The sequence below is a fragment of the Hippocampus zosterae genome, chromosome 7 (genome assembly GCF_025434085.1).
Source record: "Hippocampus zosterae strain Florida chromosome 7, ASM2543408v3, whole genome shotgun sequence".
Lineage (NCBI taxonomy): Eukaryota > Metazoa > Chordata > Actinopteri > Syngnathiformes > Syngnathidae > Hippocampus > Hippocampus zosterae.
The window spans coordinates 7,877,832-7,893,732 of record NC_067457.1 but is presented as its reverse complement, the minus strand read 5'-3'; the positions used below and the strand labels follow the sequence as shown (position 1 = coordinate 7,893,732).

The following is a 15,901-nucleotide window of genomic DNA, read 5'->3' as shown; positions in this document are numbered from 1 at the left end:
GACCGTTTGTTGGTGTTTGTAAACGTCGCCTTCACGCTGCAAATTTGATCCTGGATTACTTTTGAATTGTTGAAGGATCAGTTTTCTCCATTCAGTCTCCCTTTTGTTGTCGATGCACCGAATACAAAAAATGCTGCCATCAATTTTTTTTCCTTTTCTTTGAGTTTTTTTTTTCTTTAAGCTATTTCCAGTTGTAAAAGTCAACTGGGGAAGCGCTGAAATTTGTCTATGCACAAATGATAGTCCTTTAGGATGGTTTACTACCCTTTATCTTGGCCTTTTTTTTTTCTTCGCGTCTTCCTGGAGACGTCTTGACCCATTTCCTTCACTTCGCTTTATGAGATTTATTATTTTTTTGTCCTTTTCATCAGCCATCTGGATCATCTGGTATCTTAAAAACCTGGTGGTACCAATGCAGAATCTCCGAGCCCGGTGAAAAGTATTTTTAAGGTTACTTAGACCAGAAAGCGAACCCAAAACTCATTGGTGTCTTCAAATTCAAAACGGCCTTCAACGTGACTTAACTTCCCATGTATCCTCGTCATGATGATCAGTTTACTATTTACGAGTATGGTGATTTCCCGTTCACTCCTTCTTCTGTTTTCCTGCGGGGGATTTTGAGGTTGTGAAATCGGAGTAATGGTCGCCCCAGTTCGAAACCAGTCGAACTGGGTTCATTTGTGAATGGAGGAAGGAGTGCTCTCATTTTGCAAGAGTGGATGTCTGGAAGCAGCCAAATGCTATCGATGATCATAAAGGCATAAAACGCCAAAGTCCAAGGTTGAGAATTTATTTTTTGGGGGGGGGGGGGGCACACATGGTTGTAATCTTTACGTGAAATATGTGGAGCAGGTGGTTGCCATGTTCAAGTGGACACACCTTGTTGACAGTGTGGCTTATATTTAAACGAAAATAATCGTTCCCTTTAACTGTAACAATACCATCCAACATGAGAGCTTTCACTTGGTTGGCAAACAGTGACGCTCGCGACAACACCCATAAAAAGTCGGATGACTCTTTTTGCCCTCTATAAACTAACGAGTCCCATACACCCCCCCCCCCCCCCGAAAAAAAAGTATTTGTGAGGCTTCACATAGTGGCGAGCGTCAGCCGTATATTATTAATTCATAACGCTGAAGATCAGAAGAATGAATAAGTCAACACGGATGTCAGAGGTGTCACAAACTGGCTGGCAGGCGGCCTGCGCGGGTTTAGAATTTCTTCCACACCTCGCGTGTCCTAGCAGACGGCCATCCCCCGACCGCAGCCAACACACAAGCGCACACCCGCGTTGGTCAACCCGAACATGACACCGATTGACTTGACGCGGCGGCAACAATGGGAACAATGATTGAATTTGAGGTTGGCTGTGTTTTTTTTTTTAATTTTTTTTCCTTCTCATTTGACTGGAAGCAAAGTTTGCTGATATGCCGTTGGGGAAAACTCAAACGCAACATGAATAGAGTATGTTCAAATTTATTCATGGCTCAGTACTAAATGGGACAGCTAATTATTCATACCTTGTGTCCAGTTATTTAAAAGGCATCGTCACCATTACTGTAAGAAGAGAGTGCAATACTTGAAGTACACAAAGGAGGAAAAGTGGTTAAGATGGCACAACTGTCTGTTTTATGTGTTGTATTATTTTGTCATTTTATGGCGGCTCCTCTTGTCTGTTGAACTCATTCACTCCCAAAGACGTCTTTGAACGTCTTTTCTGACTTGGTCTAGAATTGGCTGGTACTGGGAGGAAATGTCATCTTTGACAATAAAGTTGTACTAGATACTTGATACAAGGTCATTTTACAAAGGATTTAAAAAAAAAAAATTCAAAAACGGCTTACTTTGTGAGGTCCTCCGATCGCATCCATTTGTCGAATGTTTTACTTGGCATGTGTCAGAGGTGTCGCTGGGTCTTCAGCTCACAGTCTCAGATTTTATTTTTTTCCTCACCTCATTGAGCATTCCGCATTGTGCCCTTACAGTCATTTTGACCGGATGGCTACTCCTTGGGAGAATAGCAACAGTGCTGACAATCTCTTTTTTTACCACACGGATTGATGAACATCAAAGCTTTGTGAGCGATTTTTGTGACTCATTCCAGCAGCATGGAAGTTAACGATTCTTAACTAGAGGTATCTGAGAGCTCTTTTGGATGAAGTATGGTTCACAATGTTCCTTGAGAATAGAAACTTGGAAACTGATGTGTATTTTTAAATTGGGGCCAGGCAGATTTAAACAGCGTCTCCAATCTCGATAAATTGATTGGACAGCAATAATGAGCACTTGGAGGAGTTATTAGCCTTGGCCAGAGGTTACAAACCAATTTTTATTATGGGCTGCATCGGAGTTTTGGTTTCCACAGATTGTGAACACCATATAAATGTTATCAGTCATATTATTACATATCGGTATACATTGTATGTGCCTCACCATTTGATTATTATATATGTGAACAACAATTTGAATTTGAAAGGGATGAGGCAATTTCGGTGGAGATTATCTGTTAAGGTGAAAGAACAAATGACTGTGACTGAGCCCAAGATCATCTCACGTGTTATTGCCAGTTTATCCAGAAATCCAGGTCATTTCAAAGGCTTCACAAACGTTTTCTTCCGGCTGGAGATACAAATACAGTCGTCTATTATCTTGTAATAGTCCGCGTTTTTTGGGGTGTTGCATCAGAATGATAGCATGAACATATAAAAACATACAATAATACATGAAAGCTGCAAATAGAGTTACTGTGAAAATGGAGGTACTTGAGACATTTTTGCAGGACCATGAAAGGCCAGCAGAGGGCAGCCATTTACCATTTAATTCCAGTTCAAGGAGAAACGTGCTGACCACAGACGATTGTTGCTTTAAAATATTTTATAGATTCTAAAATGTCTCGGCGTGCCCTACAAATTATTAAGTGTAAGTTTAGTCTTGATTGCTGTGATGAGTCAAACCACGAGCGTTACCCTACGTTGAAATCTCCATCTTTGAAACGTTACATTCGTCCTGAATGCAATAGTTCAATTTAGTTCACTTTTGTGCATTAACACGCTTATTTCCAAAGGAAAGCTGACTCAGAGTCCAAAGAGACTTTTTTTTGGTGGAGAAACTACGACCAAAGTGAAACTAGCGCACAGTGCCCGTATGACTCAGTAACTTTCCCGGTGGGTGCAATATCGCATACTTACACCAGGGGGAGCCGTACAGATTCCATATATAGACCCAAAACCCACACAAGGAGTCTGCAGCTCACTTGAATCAGATTCTTGTCATATCACGGATACGTTAATTCATCTCACCTGTCGAGGCACTCCGCAAACTTTGTGTTTATCACCAGGAAATTGAAACCAGTAGGTCAGGCCTTAAGACATCATGTGGCATTTTTCTTTTTTCGACTTATCTGTTACAAGAAGAGCAATGCCGGCCTATTTCTTTTAAATGATGACTAATGTTGACTGGGTAATAAGTGTATTTGACATGGGTACGAACACGAACACTCATCAATCCATTTTCTTCCCCTTTTCCAGGGTCAAGTCGCAGAAGTCGCAGCTTAGGCAATGAAGGCTCGTATTTTTTCTCCCCCAGCCACTTCATCCAGCTCTTGAAATCAGAAAGATACATACGTGTTCTCCCCATGCCTGCATGGGTTTTCGATGGGTTACCTCCGACATGCCACCGTGCCGCCCTGATTGATCCCACAAGGCCTCAAATCCTCCTCATGTATTAATCCAGTCTTCCATGACTTGGCAGGGATGTGGGTGGACCTTACTAAAATGTGTCGATGCACCAAAAGAAGTGTCCAGTGAACATGTTTTTTTTCATTTAAATAACGGTCTTAACCGACCTCCATCTAACCCCAGCCTTATCTACACACAACACATCCGTTGCGTCAAACCTCTTCCTTCACTTCTCGGTCAGCAACCAGAAAACCACACGGTTTTATGTACAATATGTACAACATTTATTATAATTAATATATAAAATAGATGATGTACTTCAATTTTCACAATAGAAAAAGTACAATAAATACAAAGACCATTTTTGTTTTGCAAGTATCACAAAACGTCCAGCACAATTTGACAAGAGGTGAGACATACAGATAATAAATGCTTTTTTGGGGAATAACCACACATATTCATAGAACTAAATATAAGCTTCGTATATTTGAATTATTTTTCAACACGAATCTAATTGTGTCATGACGTCCGCCGATAAAATTGTATTAACTCATCTCTATGCAGGTTTTTCAAGTGAACACGCTTCACCACTCAGTTTTCCCCATCTTTTCTTTATCACTTTCTTTTTCCATCATTCGTCCATCTCCCGATCTCTCCCTTCCTCATTTCTCTTCCTCTCTCTTTCAGCTCAGCCTTTCGCATTTTTCCACATGAATAACACACCAAAGTAAAAAAAATAATAATAATCCCTCCAAGAATCCACTATGGCAATCCAGTACAAATATGGCAAAAAACACACGTGCACGAATCATCACACAGCAACATGTCCAATGGCTTTGAGCATATTTCTACATCGCTAATAATTAAACATTTCGTGAAGTAGGAATCGTTGTCACACAATACAATTAGACATGAAAATATCACCACCCCCCCCCCCGAAACTATGGAAGTACTGAAAACATACATGACGTCACAGCACTCAGTTAGCTTGTCTTGTCAAAATATCTACTTTTAAATACAAATAAAATATAGAATATATCTCTGATAAATGTCACTCAACATTGGCGTATTGACGGCACATACAAACATTACAAATAAGAACACGTAAAGAGGAATGTGGGCGGAGTGAGTCGCCGTGTTTTGAGCTAAACAAAAAGACCAACAGTGTGTTGGGGAGTCGAGCAGTCCTCGTTCGCCCGAGGGGGGGCTTTCAGCCGGTCCCACCGGCGGCGGGCGAGCCACACTGCAAACGCGTAGTAGAATCGTTACTGCACGGTCGGAACTATCGGGCGAGTACGTCGTATGCTAGTATAGCTAAGACAGAAAAAAAAAGTGTGATGGACGGTCAGCAGTTTTGGTTTGATACCTCCCACACGCACTGAAGGCACTGTGTCGGTGTACAAACCCTGAACATCGAGTCATCCTCAAGCAGGAGTTCCAAAAAAAAAAAAATCAACCCAGCGACAATTGTAAATATATTCTGCTTTGAATACATGTTACGGGACATATAAGCCTCCCCACGACCCTGTTTTGCCATTAAGGGTAGCAGTAAAAGAAAACAAAAATAACCTGGAATGCAGAAGTTTGTAGAACCACGAGGGTGGGGGCTTAACTGCAAAGTTTTGGTGGCTTTTTTTTCTTTTTGTTTTATTTTTGGTCACGTTCCCAAAAAGCAGAAGCGGAGGAAGCTTCGCCCTTTCGGTCGCATTAAAACAGCACCGGTGACGGTCGGATTGTGCTTGAGCTGCTAACAGTCAGCAACGCTTGGCTTCAGTTAGTTTGACCGGTGTACAGTACTATGGAAAAGTCTTGTTTTCGGCATTGCCATAATGCCCTTGTTTCAATTTTCATTTGTCAAAATTGGGATTAAAGGGGGTTGGGCGGGACGGCGGTCGACTGGTTAGCACGTCGGCTACGCAGTGCAGGATTTAGTAGTAACATCAATACCATCTAGTTGCATTGTAATTTAGCGGTTGATTGAAACATGGTTCAAAGAATTACGTTTTCCATTTACAGGAGTAAAATAGCGAACATCTGCAAGTATTTGACACCACCCGCAATAGATGCCTCACAATAGCAGTAAAGGTCACTTCAGCGCCAGTATCCCACCAAAGCCAGTTTCGGCCAAATCACAATTCTGTGATTTTTTTTTTTAAGTTAAAAATGGAATATGGAAACCCCAAAACACAGATTTTTGTATGTTCATTGTACTACTTTCCTCTGTAATATTCTACCCTGTCAAAAAGAGTGTCATGCAGGGGTCACTGCGTGACGCCAAAAAGCCAACCAATGATTGGGACATTGTGATTTTCGAGGAATATTATACAAATTGTTTGAAAATGTAAAAAAATTAATTTTTGAATTTTGTTTTGTGAAATAAAATCTTTTATATTGATGTACTTCTGTCTCGAATTGTCGTTAATTTCTAGGTCAAGCTTAAAAACAAAATATCAAAATATTTCAAAAACCTGAAAAAAGTAAAGATACATTTGAAATCAGCATCAAAAATACACTACAAGACAAAAAGTCATCTTGGACTAAAATGACCGGTGTAATTTGAGATTTCAGAAGTGCGTATCAAACTGGGAGCCCTTTGTGATGATCAATACCCAAGAAATAACTCTTTCAAAAAGGTTGGCGACCCCTGGTGGTAGGGAATGTCATTGAAGGGCGAGGGTGATCGGCTTCAGACTTTTGCACAGTACTGTACATTCTAACCACGCAAAAAAAAGTGAATGTTCGCCAATTACTAGGTAGCAAGCACTTCAACTGAGAAAGAAGCTCGACTGGTCCTTCATGATGTCGCACCATGATAACTCCTGCATGTGGGTACAGCACTGATGTTTTTTCTTTTTTTTTTGTCTCATCCTACCAATATTGTTCTTGTGTATGTTTGCGGATGTCTACGTACGTGTGTGTATGTCTCAAGACCCATCAGTAAGTTTATAGAGCCTAGGGAGATTCGTGGTCCCTCTGCGGCGGAGCCTGCGCCGGACTCTTGACGATGGTGATGACAGAGGCAGTGTTTAGGCGCGGCGCGGTGGCCAACAGGTTGCCCCCGCCGGCTTCCAGGCCCCTAGCGAACCTCTGCAGCGCGGCCAGGCGAGCGCCCAGGCCCTCCAGCTCTTTCCTCATGCCGGCGTTCTCGGCCCCCAACCGGTCCACTTCCCTCTGGAGCTCCATCTTCTGCTGTTCCAGAGCTTCGCGCTGGGACACTCGCTTGACCCGGCAGCTGGCGGCATAGCCCCGGTTTTTCAAGGTGCGTCTGCGCTGCTTCAGCTTCTGGATCTCCTCGCGGGACATGCCCCGCAAATGCAGGTTGAGCTCCCGCACTGACAGCGACATGAGTTCGCTGTCTGACAGGAAGGGTACGTTCTCACCACATTCCTGCTTCACCTGAATGAGTGGAAGGATGACGACAGAAAATGCAAGTGGGTGAAAAAAAACACACACACACCTGACACACTAAAAAAAAAATAATGAATGTCGGCTTGTTTTCCTAACACGCTTGCAACAGCTTTACTGATAATCTGGTTACCCGTTTATTAGTCGTGTTAACTCTTCATGATTGATAGTTCTTACTCTTAGGTGGGTCCAAATCTTGAACCAAGGTGACCTTGGCACAATATTTTGGGGGTTTTTTTCCGCATTTGAAGTTTACAATGGAGTTGTGTTTTAATTGGTTTGAATGTGTTTAAAGGGAGTATTTTGTAAAATAGGTAGAAACATTTTGAAATGGTCTCTACTGCAGTTTTTCAATTATTGTGCTGGTCTGGAAAGTATCACCATCACTAACGGGTTTTACTGTATTGTGCTGAAGGATTCAATTGTTTTTATTGTTTATTCGGCTGATTTTTGAAAAGAGATTTTGTTCGCAGTTTCCAGAGTTCAAAGCACTGCAATGTGCGCACCAACAGTAAGGTTTCATAAATAGCTTTTGTAAAATTGCCCCCATATTGTCCCTTTTTTTTACACGTTAACACATTACATCATTAGACAAAGATAATTAACATTCAACACCCTAGCGCACCCCCACCCCAAAAAAATTCTCAATCATTCATCTGATTTTTCTCTCTATTTAAAGTTAAACAAATACAAGAAAGACAAAATATTGGAAAACGGTCAAATGCTTTCCCCGCAATTCAGACGTGTACAAGAGTGAAGTTGACGCAAAAGGAAATTATTCACTTTCTATACTTTTTAAATCGATCGGACCATTAACAGGTTGTCGAAATTGTATTTCTGCCAATTATCTGAATCGGCACCGGACTTTAAAAAAAATCCAGATTGGTCGGCCTTACTCAAAATCCCTGATTTTGCATTTGGTTGGGGAGGGGGGGTAAAATCAAAATAGAATGCGCTCAAACCGTTTCATGCTTGCGCGTGTTACCTTCAGGGCTTTGCTGTTTCTTTCTGTCGTCATGATCCCACTCTCCTCGGGTTACCCCCCCGCCCCCAAGAACCAGTCAGCACAGATTCTCTGAGAAGAAACAAACAGCATTCAGAAAAAAATGTGTGTGTGTGCGCGTGTGAATGAGTGGAGGGGGTTTTTTTTGTGTTTGTTTTCTGTTTTTAAGTAAGTGATCACATGCGAGTCAGAGCATCACGCCGTTTTGGTTCATATCTAGCCTGACATTTACGTCCGCTCACAAGATCGCCGGTCATGCAAGTCAGAGAAAAGGAGAAGAAAGGCGCACAGCTCTCATTCCTCCCTCCACGCGCGCTCTTGTCTAATTCCGTGGTTTGATATCAGAGGGTGTGTGTGTGTGTGCGCGCGTGTGTGTGAGAAAGTGACAGGCCCCTTTGTTGGCTGTTTAGTGCGGCAAGGGGGAAGTTACCATGGCTTTTTGGCCTTTTGCTTGCTCAAAGCAGGTGTCCTAAGCAACACTTCCTCCTGTCAACACACTACCAACTGTCCAAAAGCGTACGCTTGGCGCCTGCCGCTGCAGTAAAATGTGATTTCGCTGTGGTACGTTTCAATTCAACATCAGGATGAAAATGATTTTTTCTTGCACTTAACACCACAATTGCGTAGCCCTTACAAAACACGACATCAACAGCACGTAAGTGTGCTGACAAATATATATGTCAAGAGATTGAGAAAGAAAAATGCAAAACTGTTGAGAATAAATGAATACATTTCCAAGGAAAACATTTTGGTTGTATATTGTAATCCCAACAGTGCGCTGTGTTTAATCGTAGATGACTTGACATCCTTGCTTCTCTGCCAACTGATCTTTATTCCTTTATGGGCCATGTGTTTGCAGAGCATTATGGTGGCACGAGTATTTGGCACGTCTGCCTCAGCATTCTGACGTCCGGGAATCATGTGAGCTCCCCCCCCCCCACCCCCCCGAAGACTCTTAAAAAGAGTGAATGTGACGATTAATTGTTTTGCTTTTCGATTTGTGCACTATGATTGGCTGGTATCCAGTTTGGTGTCTCCTCTGCTCCTACGCCAGAGTCAGCTGGAATTCTCCAGCTTAGCCGCGACCCAAACGGTCTAATGCTAATTGCTAATGCATAATGCAAAATGACACAAACTGGCTCACGACACTAACACCAGTGTTGCGGAAGTTAAGACGCTTTAGGCAACAGATATTTGAGCACAAATGGTGCGGCAACACATGTAGACAGACAATATAAAAAAAATTCTCGGGCTATATTCTTTATCCTCTGCAAAACGAAATGCAGCTTACCGAGTCAATTAGGTGTAAAACTCCGAAGTGAATTATTTATGTCTGTATTATGCTGCCCTCTTGTGGCATAATTGCAGTGATCACTGCAGCACGAAATCGTGATGCAAAAAGTGTGTATTGTACAATACTGTTGTTTTTTTTTCCAGAAGAAAATGACAGATCAAATTAAACTCAACGCACCGCTATAAGAAGTGTGAAATCAAACATTAAACCACAGAGTCATTTAAGACTTATTAAACAAAATGAAAATTAGTACAGTCTTGACAGATTTCACACCACAAATATTTCCGAATGATGACGGGACAAATGCTACCACTTTGTTGCGTTAACCAAAATAGAATAAGCCAAACTCAAACTAAGTATGGGCATTTGGGTAACATGGAACTCATGCTTACATTAGCAGAAGGGTTTGTTTAACCTCGCGGCGTCTTTGAGCAGCTCTATTTAGAAACGTTATCGTCTTATCTAACATTAAGTCCACACAGGCCGTGTGTGACTTCCTACATTCCTCTTAAGGTCAGTTGTTTTCGGGTGGGGGTCGGCTTGCTGGTTATGTCGGGTCACTGTCACGATGACTTTAACGAGGGGTTTTATGCCGGGGCTAGAAAAAGCACGCAGGCCTATAGTGGCAACGGTGTCTGCAGCATGGCGACACAACAGTGTCTGCGGCATGGCGACAATACCTTTCATTGTGTGAGGCGGTTAATTTTTTTTCTCTCTCATGTTGAGCAGAGAAGGAAGTGTGCTTCGTGTGAAAGAATTGTCAGCGCACACTTCCTTGATGTTGACCTTCCGTTATTTCACCTCAGTAAGCACTTCGATCCTCATAAAGTACGCGATGAGGTATCTCAATTAGATTTGTTCAACAAGGTGTGTCAGAAAAATTCTGGGATTGTGCCTCGTGGCTGCTCACAATGCCCCGAGCATCTGACAGTTCCTGGCAGAAAGGAAAATCACCGTGCTGCAGTAATCTCCCCACTCGCCCACACTGTGTCTGACCCCCCAGCCCCCCTTGTTTTTTAAGATACAGGAGGTCTTCAATGGTGTCCGTTTTGAAAATGTTAATGACATCATGAGGCCCGTGAGAACGGAGCTGCGGCAGATCTCCCCAGGAGGGCATTAGGGACAGAAGGCTTGAAGAGTGCGGTAGTTGTAGTTTTGGAATTGAAATATCCTGAACTTTTCTGACGCACCTTGTTGTACGGATTCAATATACTCAGCGATTATCATTATAAGTTTTTAATCATATTACATTTGTGTGTTCCTGGCAATCCAATAGGTTCGGATGGACATGAAATCTAAAAGGCTCAAGTAAAGGCCACCAAACCTAATTTGGTATGTAAACGCTGCGAAACTACAGGATTAAATATAGAAGACATCCAATCTACATAATTCATGCAGTGCACAAGAAATTTATAGAGACAAGGGCAGTGTCTGTCTCGGTTTATTCTACACTATTCGTTTGCTTTTGTAATGAATCACATTGTGAAAGGTCTGAATGGACACCCTGTACTTTCTCCAGCAAGTATGATAATGATTTATTTGATTCTTTTATTCACTTTCATTTTCTTTCTTTCTTTATGAAAGATCTCGTCGCTCATTTGGTGTTTACCTGAACTAACCTGCTGGCGTTTGGTGTCGTTTTACACCACATTCCAAGTACATTAGCGAACACTACTTGGAGGCAGAAATTCAGTCAATTCGGCTTAAGGCCATTTCCCTCAACGGTGGACGAGCTCAGAGCACGTGTGGGCTTCCAACATAAGGAACGACTACTGTTTATAATATGAAACCCGCAACGCTCTGTAATTTTGCATACAGTTGCTGGAATTTCCCGAAAAGCGTGGGGCATGAAGTGGCCGCAACCGCATAAGGCGTCCCAACAGCCGGTGTGGACTGTAAACTGTCGTTTCGTAAAGTCATGGTGATTCAGCAATACACCAATCGCCCCGCTAAAAGCTAAACCGGCCTCGACCAGTCAACAATCCAAGCAAAACTAGACCGTGATCCGTTGCTATATTTGTCACAAGACTACGGGATATCCGCGCATATGCTCGGCTAAAAATACCACCTAAGAAGAGAGCTGTTAGGTTTTACATGTAAGTTTACCGAACCCGAGAGCAACAAGCGAACGCAACGTCGCCACGCAACAGCGACACTATTTTAAAACGCTAGCAATGCCTCGTATATAAACGATTCAATAGAAAATATTTTCATTTCCACTTCCTTCTGTATGGCAGACGAGCTGGCCAGTTTAGGGTAGTAAACAGCCAGAGGAGATGTATTCGACATCCATTTTAGCATGACTGTAAAACGGTGATGTTATTACATATGCTGAAGCGAGTAATTACACCCATTACGAAATCCAAATTGTTCGGCTAATAGCGCGATTTAATATTATTATTAGCGACAGAGAATATACATCACCCACGCTGTTTTGAACGTGCTAGTAATTCGAGCTATTAGCATCTTTAGCATCAGTGGTGTCGGCTACGAAAGATTAAAGTAAACAGCTGCCCACTCACTTGTCCTTGGGTTGTTTAGCGAATTCCCGATGATTACGCTTCCTCCGGGGTTAAGTTCTTGTTGGGATCGACTCGCAAAAAAACTATTCAGTGGCTGCGTAGTTCTGAAATGTGACAATTTCACCACTGCCTCGAAGCGACAAAATGTCAGTCCGCCTTTTCCCGGAATGACTTCGCTGCTCTCTGAGGTGGGATTCTTTCATTCATAAAAAAAGAGAAGAAAAAAAACAAGCGACAATGACGTCAGGGTCAAAGAATGAGGGCGGAGTTACGTCCGCCCCTCCGCGTACTCTGCGAGGATGTAAACAAGGAATCCCTGCATCCCTCTTAAAAACAGGAATAAAAACACTGGCTATTTACGTGAACGTAGAAAAGTCAAACATGCTTTCAACATCAGACAAGTGTGAGAGGTTAAGTAAATGTTGCGTAACTTTGTCAAGTTCATATTTTACAGCTTGTTATCGTTTTGGTCATGTCAAGGAGTCGTGCCACGCTTTGCAAACTTTTGAAATTTTTCAAACAGACAGAGAGATAAACCAGGTCATTCGTTTCCCCCCTAAAATTAACTAAAAGGTCGTTTTTTATTCTATTTTTAGTTTAATTCAAACAATCGGTTCATTGATTTGGCGCGAGTAATTATTTGAAAAACATTTATTTCTAAATATTGAAATAGGATATGAGAGATAAATTTCATATTGTTGATTTAACTTATTTTAAAATGAAATGAATGCGAAAACAAGAATGCTTTATTGTACTCATGTTTTCATTGGTTTTGAATAATACATTTTCCAATATTAGTAAAAAAACGCGCATTATTTTATTTGTATATTTTTTATGTTAAAAAAAATCTAATTAAAATGAACAATTCATGAAATAAAATTAATGCATCAATAATAAATAGGATCCTTAAATATTAATTACAAAATATTTTTAAAATAAACTAAAATATAGCAATGGTAAAATAAACACTTTATTGTTTAGTTTAGAACCACGTTTGAAATGATGACATGATGACAAAAGCTTAGTAAAATAGATATGCACAGTACATAATGTTTTATTTTTACTCACGCTTTCATCGTGTTAATTTTAACAAATGTTCTAAGAACACAACAACAAATCTATTTTAAACAAACAATTTTAGGGGAAATGGCTACATTAATGGAACATGTATTACATGACTTTAATGATCATGTTTAAATTCTCAGTGTGGAGTATCGTGTAGTTAAACATCAAAGAGTGTCGTAACCGTATTGGGTCGACACGGCCTAAGATACTATTATACTGTATACTTTGTCTAAAAATGTGTTCCTATTGAGTACAATGCGACATATTCACACCGTGTACCTTGGTCAGGGTACTGTTTACACTCAGGATAGAGCTAAATGCTTTAACGTGTTTTGGATCCATGCACAGCCGATGTTCCATAAGGGAACTGGTTTAGCGAAAACAAGTTATTTTTGGTCAGTTCAAAACATCATCAGTGGTTGCATTAAGTCACCCAGACGCTAGAGAGCGCTGCTTTATTTGGCCGACGTACCAAATGACCTTGTCAGCTGACGTCAGCGAAAATGACGTGCACACACGCATGCGTTCCACAGGTGACCTCAGAGTCTCATAGATGCACGTTTGCTAGCATTAGTTGTAGCATTAGCTGTTACAATTTGTTATTGAACAATCGACATCGTTGTGTTGTTTGTCGAGCTCGGTTGCATTGCGCGCTGCTTGACCGACGAGACATTTTTGTAGCGTGACAGAAGAGCGAACACATGGCCGGAATCGAGGAGCTTTCCCCGGCTGCGGGCCCGGTGGCTACCCGGCCACCTGAGGACGAAATCGACGACGACGATGACGATGATGTGGGTTCCCAATCACTCTGTTTCATGTTTAACTTATTTATGAAACAAAGTTGCATTTATTTGTTTGGAGTTTTGATCTAAAGCAGGAGTAACTCTGCAGTCAAGCTAAGTAGCTAGCTCACTTCTTGAGAATCAGACTAAGCTACGTTCCTAAACTTTACTCAACCAAGGCATAAACGATATTTCTTAATGACCAAAAAACCCTACGTCACACCACCGATTAAAATGTCATGGAAAGAGGATGAACACGTTAATTGCCATCTAATGGGAGAGCACACAATTTTTCTACTTGCCATTATCCGTCTGAGGCTTAGTTAAATGAATGAAGAATCGACAGCAATCATTCTTGGGCCAAGTGAAGTCCAATTAATGAGTATTTTAGGATATTTTGTTACACATCAAATAAAACGGAAATAAGACTTGGGTGAGGTAATATGTGACTCTGTTGGGTGTGTTTTTCTTTCAGCTTGATGAGACCCTGGTAGAGAGGTTGTGGGGCCTGACAGAGATGTTTCCTGACACCGTCCGCACAGCTGCTGAGTTCTCAGCACAGTGTTCGGTCTCACTGGCCAAGAAGTTTTACAGGTATATTTGCTTCCATTTTTGTAGTCAAGCCCATCGACAGTCGTCGGGTTTATCCTTGCATCATTGTTCATTTTTTTTCACGTTCAAATGCCATGGGTTCTGATGCTTTCCATCATGCTCTATTCAAGTTTTTCTCGCTCGGCCCTCTGGGTGGGAACAACTTCCTTCATGATCCTGGTGTTGCCTGTGGTGTTTGAAACAGAGCGGCTACAGCTGGAGCAGCAGCAGTTACAGCAGCAGAGACAGGTGATTTGTACATCGCAAACAACCATTTAAACATGACAATATATGGGATTATTTTAATCGTTACCCAGAGCTGAAAATGTGTAAATATGTGTGAAAGCCATCTGCTTTTCTTCCCCATAATAAAATGTTGTCGCCTTGAGTGAAAATACATTGGAATCAGTATGGGCACTTGCGTGATGGGGAAGTGGAGTGTATATGGTTAAGTTAGCCGGCAGTGGCTTTACGCATGCTCTATTCATTTGCGGTGTGGACACCAATGTCTTCCTAAACCGCGAGGAGGAAGTCTCACAGTCTCTAGAAAGCTTCAATAACATAATCATACCTTTTAATTTGGACTAGTTGTCAGAGATGTTGCTAAATATGGTGGCAAACCTGCTAAATTGGCAAAACTGAGCATTCATTCGCTTGGTCGACCTTCCGGTTGTCATGGTCATGAAATTGGTTCCTGGCATTTGCACAAGGCAGACTCCCACCCCCAAAACGGTGTGATTGTGCGTGTGACAATTGGTAAGAAAAATAACCCCATCTGGTGGCACCAATGAAGTACTGCTAACTAATTCAGTATGCCACATTTTGGGGACCCATGAATAAAATCCATATGTTGTTACCACCTCATGTTTTTTTTAAGAGTCTAACCGAAATGGATGGTACCCGATTAACATGTAACATTTTTCTCCTTAGATCTTGTTGGGGCCCAACACCGGAATCTCTGGTGGGATGCCAGGCATGATGCCTTCAGCCCCGGGAAAGATCTGAGGACCATGCGTTGCCCACTTCAAGCTTGGATGTGCTGTCACAATAATGCTGGGCTTGTGGCCGCAAGGGGAGACATAGAGACTGTGCAGAAATGCAAAGAACTGCTGCAACAAACAAATTTTTAAAAAGGCCTAAGCTTCACACAGGTCTTCACATATGTGTTTCACTGTCTCTCCTTCCTCCAACAACATGCAGAGACTGATTTTCAGGAGCACTGCTTCCATCTTTTTTTTTAATATATGTATAAATGCGTTTTTCATCCTGACTTGAGTGTTAAGGGAAATGAGGAAAATGGGCTAAAGTGAAGGAAGGGGCAGTTAAAGGTTACACACCGAGTAAGCTGTCTGTGTTCTGAAATGGCTTCCATGATCTGAATCATTCCTCCGCATGTAAGAGTAAGATATGTATGCTGGTCTGAGTCATGTGTTGACATTATTACATTTTTGTTGAAAGGAAATAAACATGTCTTGGAAGCTTCTGAGATCTTAATGAGGCTCTGCTTGCTGGGTGTTGCCTTGACAATTTTGTTCACATTTTGTGTTTTTTGCTTCCCTCTC

The 15,901-nt window shown here is 41.7% G+C and overlaps 2 protein-coding genes across 4 annotated transcripts; one reads left to right on the top strand and one right to left on the bottom strand.

The window, feature by feature from the left end:
* Positions 1 to 3,937: 3,937 nt before the first annotated feature.
* maff (v-maf avian musculoaponeurotic fibrosarcoma oncogene homolog F) lies at positions 3,938 to 12,142 on the bottom strand. Of its 2 annotated transcripts, XM_052072031.1 has the most exons (3): positions 11,902 to 12,138; positions 8,068 to 8,157; positions 3,938 to 7,073 (listed from the first exon to the last, which is right to left on the bottom strand). In XM_052072031.1, the coding sequence occupies exons 2-3, from the start codon at positions 8,098 to 8,100 to the stop codon at positions 6,630 to 6,632; spliced, it is 477 nt and encodes a 158-aa protein (XP_051927991.1). In that variant the 5' UTR covers positions 8,101 to 8,157; positions 11,902 to 12,138; the 3' UTR covers positions 3,938 to 6,629. The 2 variants fall into 2 exon arrangements, with proteins under 2 accessions (XP_051927991.1, XP_051927992.1); XM_052072032.1 differs by lacking the exon at positions 8,068 to 8,157 and having other exon boundaries at positions 11,902 to 12,142.
* On the top strand, positions 10,797 to 15,837 carry tomm22 (translocase of outer mitochondrial membrane 22 homolog (yeast)). 2 transcript variants are annotated; one of them, XM_052072035.1, is made up of 5 exons: positions 10,797 to 11,475; positions 13,648 to 13,757; positions 14,224 to 14,342; positions 14,471 to 14,588; positions 15,270 to 15,837. In XM_052072035.1, the coding sequence occupies exons 2-5, from the start codon at positions 13,668 to 13,670 to the stop codon at positions 15,342 to 15,344; spliced, it is 402 nt and encodes a 133-aa protein (XP_051927995.1). In that variant the 5' UTR covers positions 10,797 to 11,475; positions 13,648 to 13,667; the 3' UTR covers positions 15,345 to 15,837. The 2 variants fall into 2 exon arrangements, with proteins under 2 accessions (XP_051927995.1, XP_051927994.1); XM_052072034.1 differs by lacking the exon at positions 10,797 to 11,475 and having other exon boundaries at positions 13,468 to 13,757.
* Positions 15,838 to 15,901: the final 64 nt, after the last annotated feature.

Excerpts from the sequence above, each read along its gene's own strand:
- tomm22 (XM_052072035.1), top strand. The coding sequence starts at position 13,668 with ATGGCCGGAATCGAGGAGCTTTCCCCGGCTGCGGGCCCGGTGGCTACC. Across the intron at positions 13,758-14,223 it reads ACGACGACGATGACGATGAT|CTTGATGAGACCCTGGTAGA; the intron begins GTGGGTTCCCAA and ends TTTTTCTTTCAG. Across the intron at positions 14,343-14,470 it reads CTGGCCAAGAAGTTTTACAG|TTTTTCTCGCTCGGCCCTCT; the intron begins GTATATTTGCTT and ends GCTCTATTCAAG.
- maff (XM_052072031.1), bottom strand. The coding sequence starts at position 8,100 with ATGACGACAGAAAGAAACAGCAAAGCCCTGAAG. Across the intron at positions 7,074-8,067 it reads GAAACAGCAAAGCCCTGAAG|GTGAAGCAGGAATGTGGTGA; the intron begins GTAACACGCGCA and ends CCACTCATTCAG.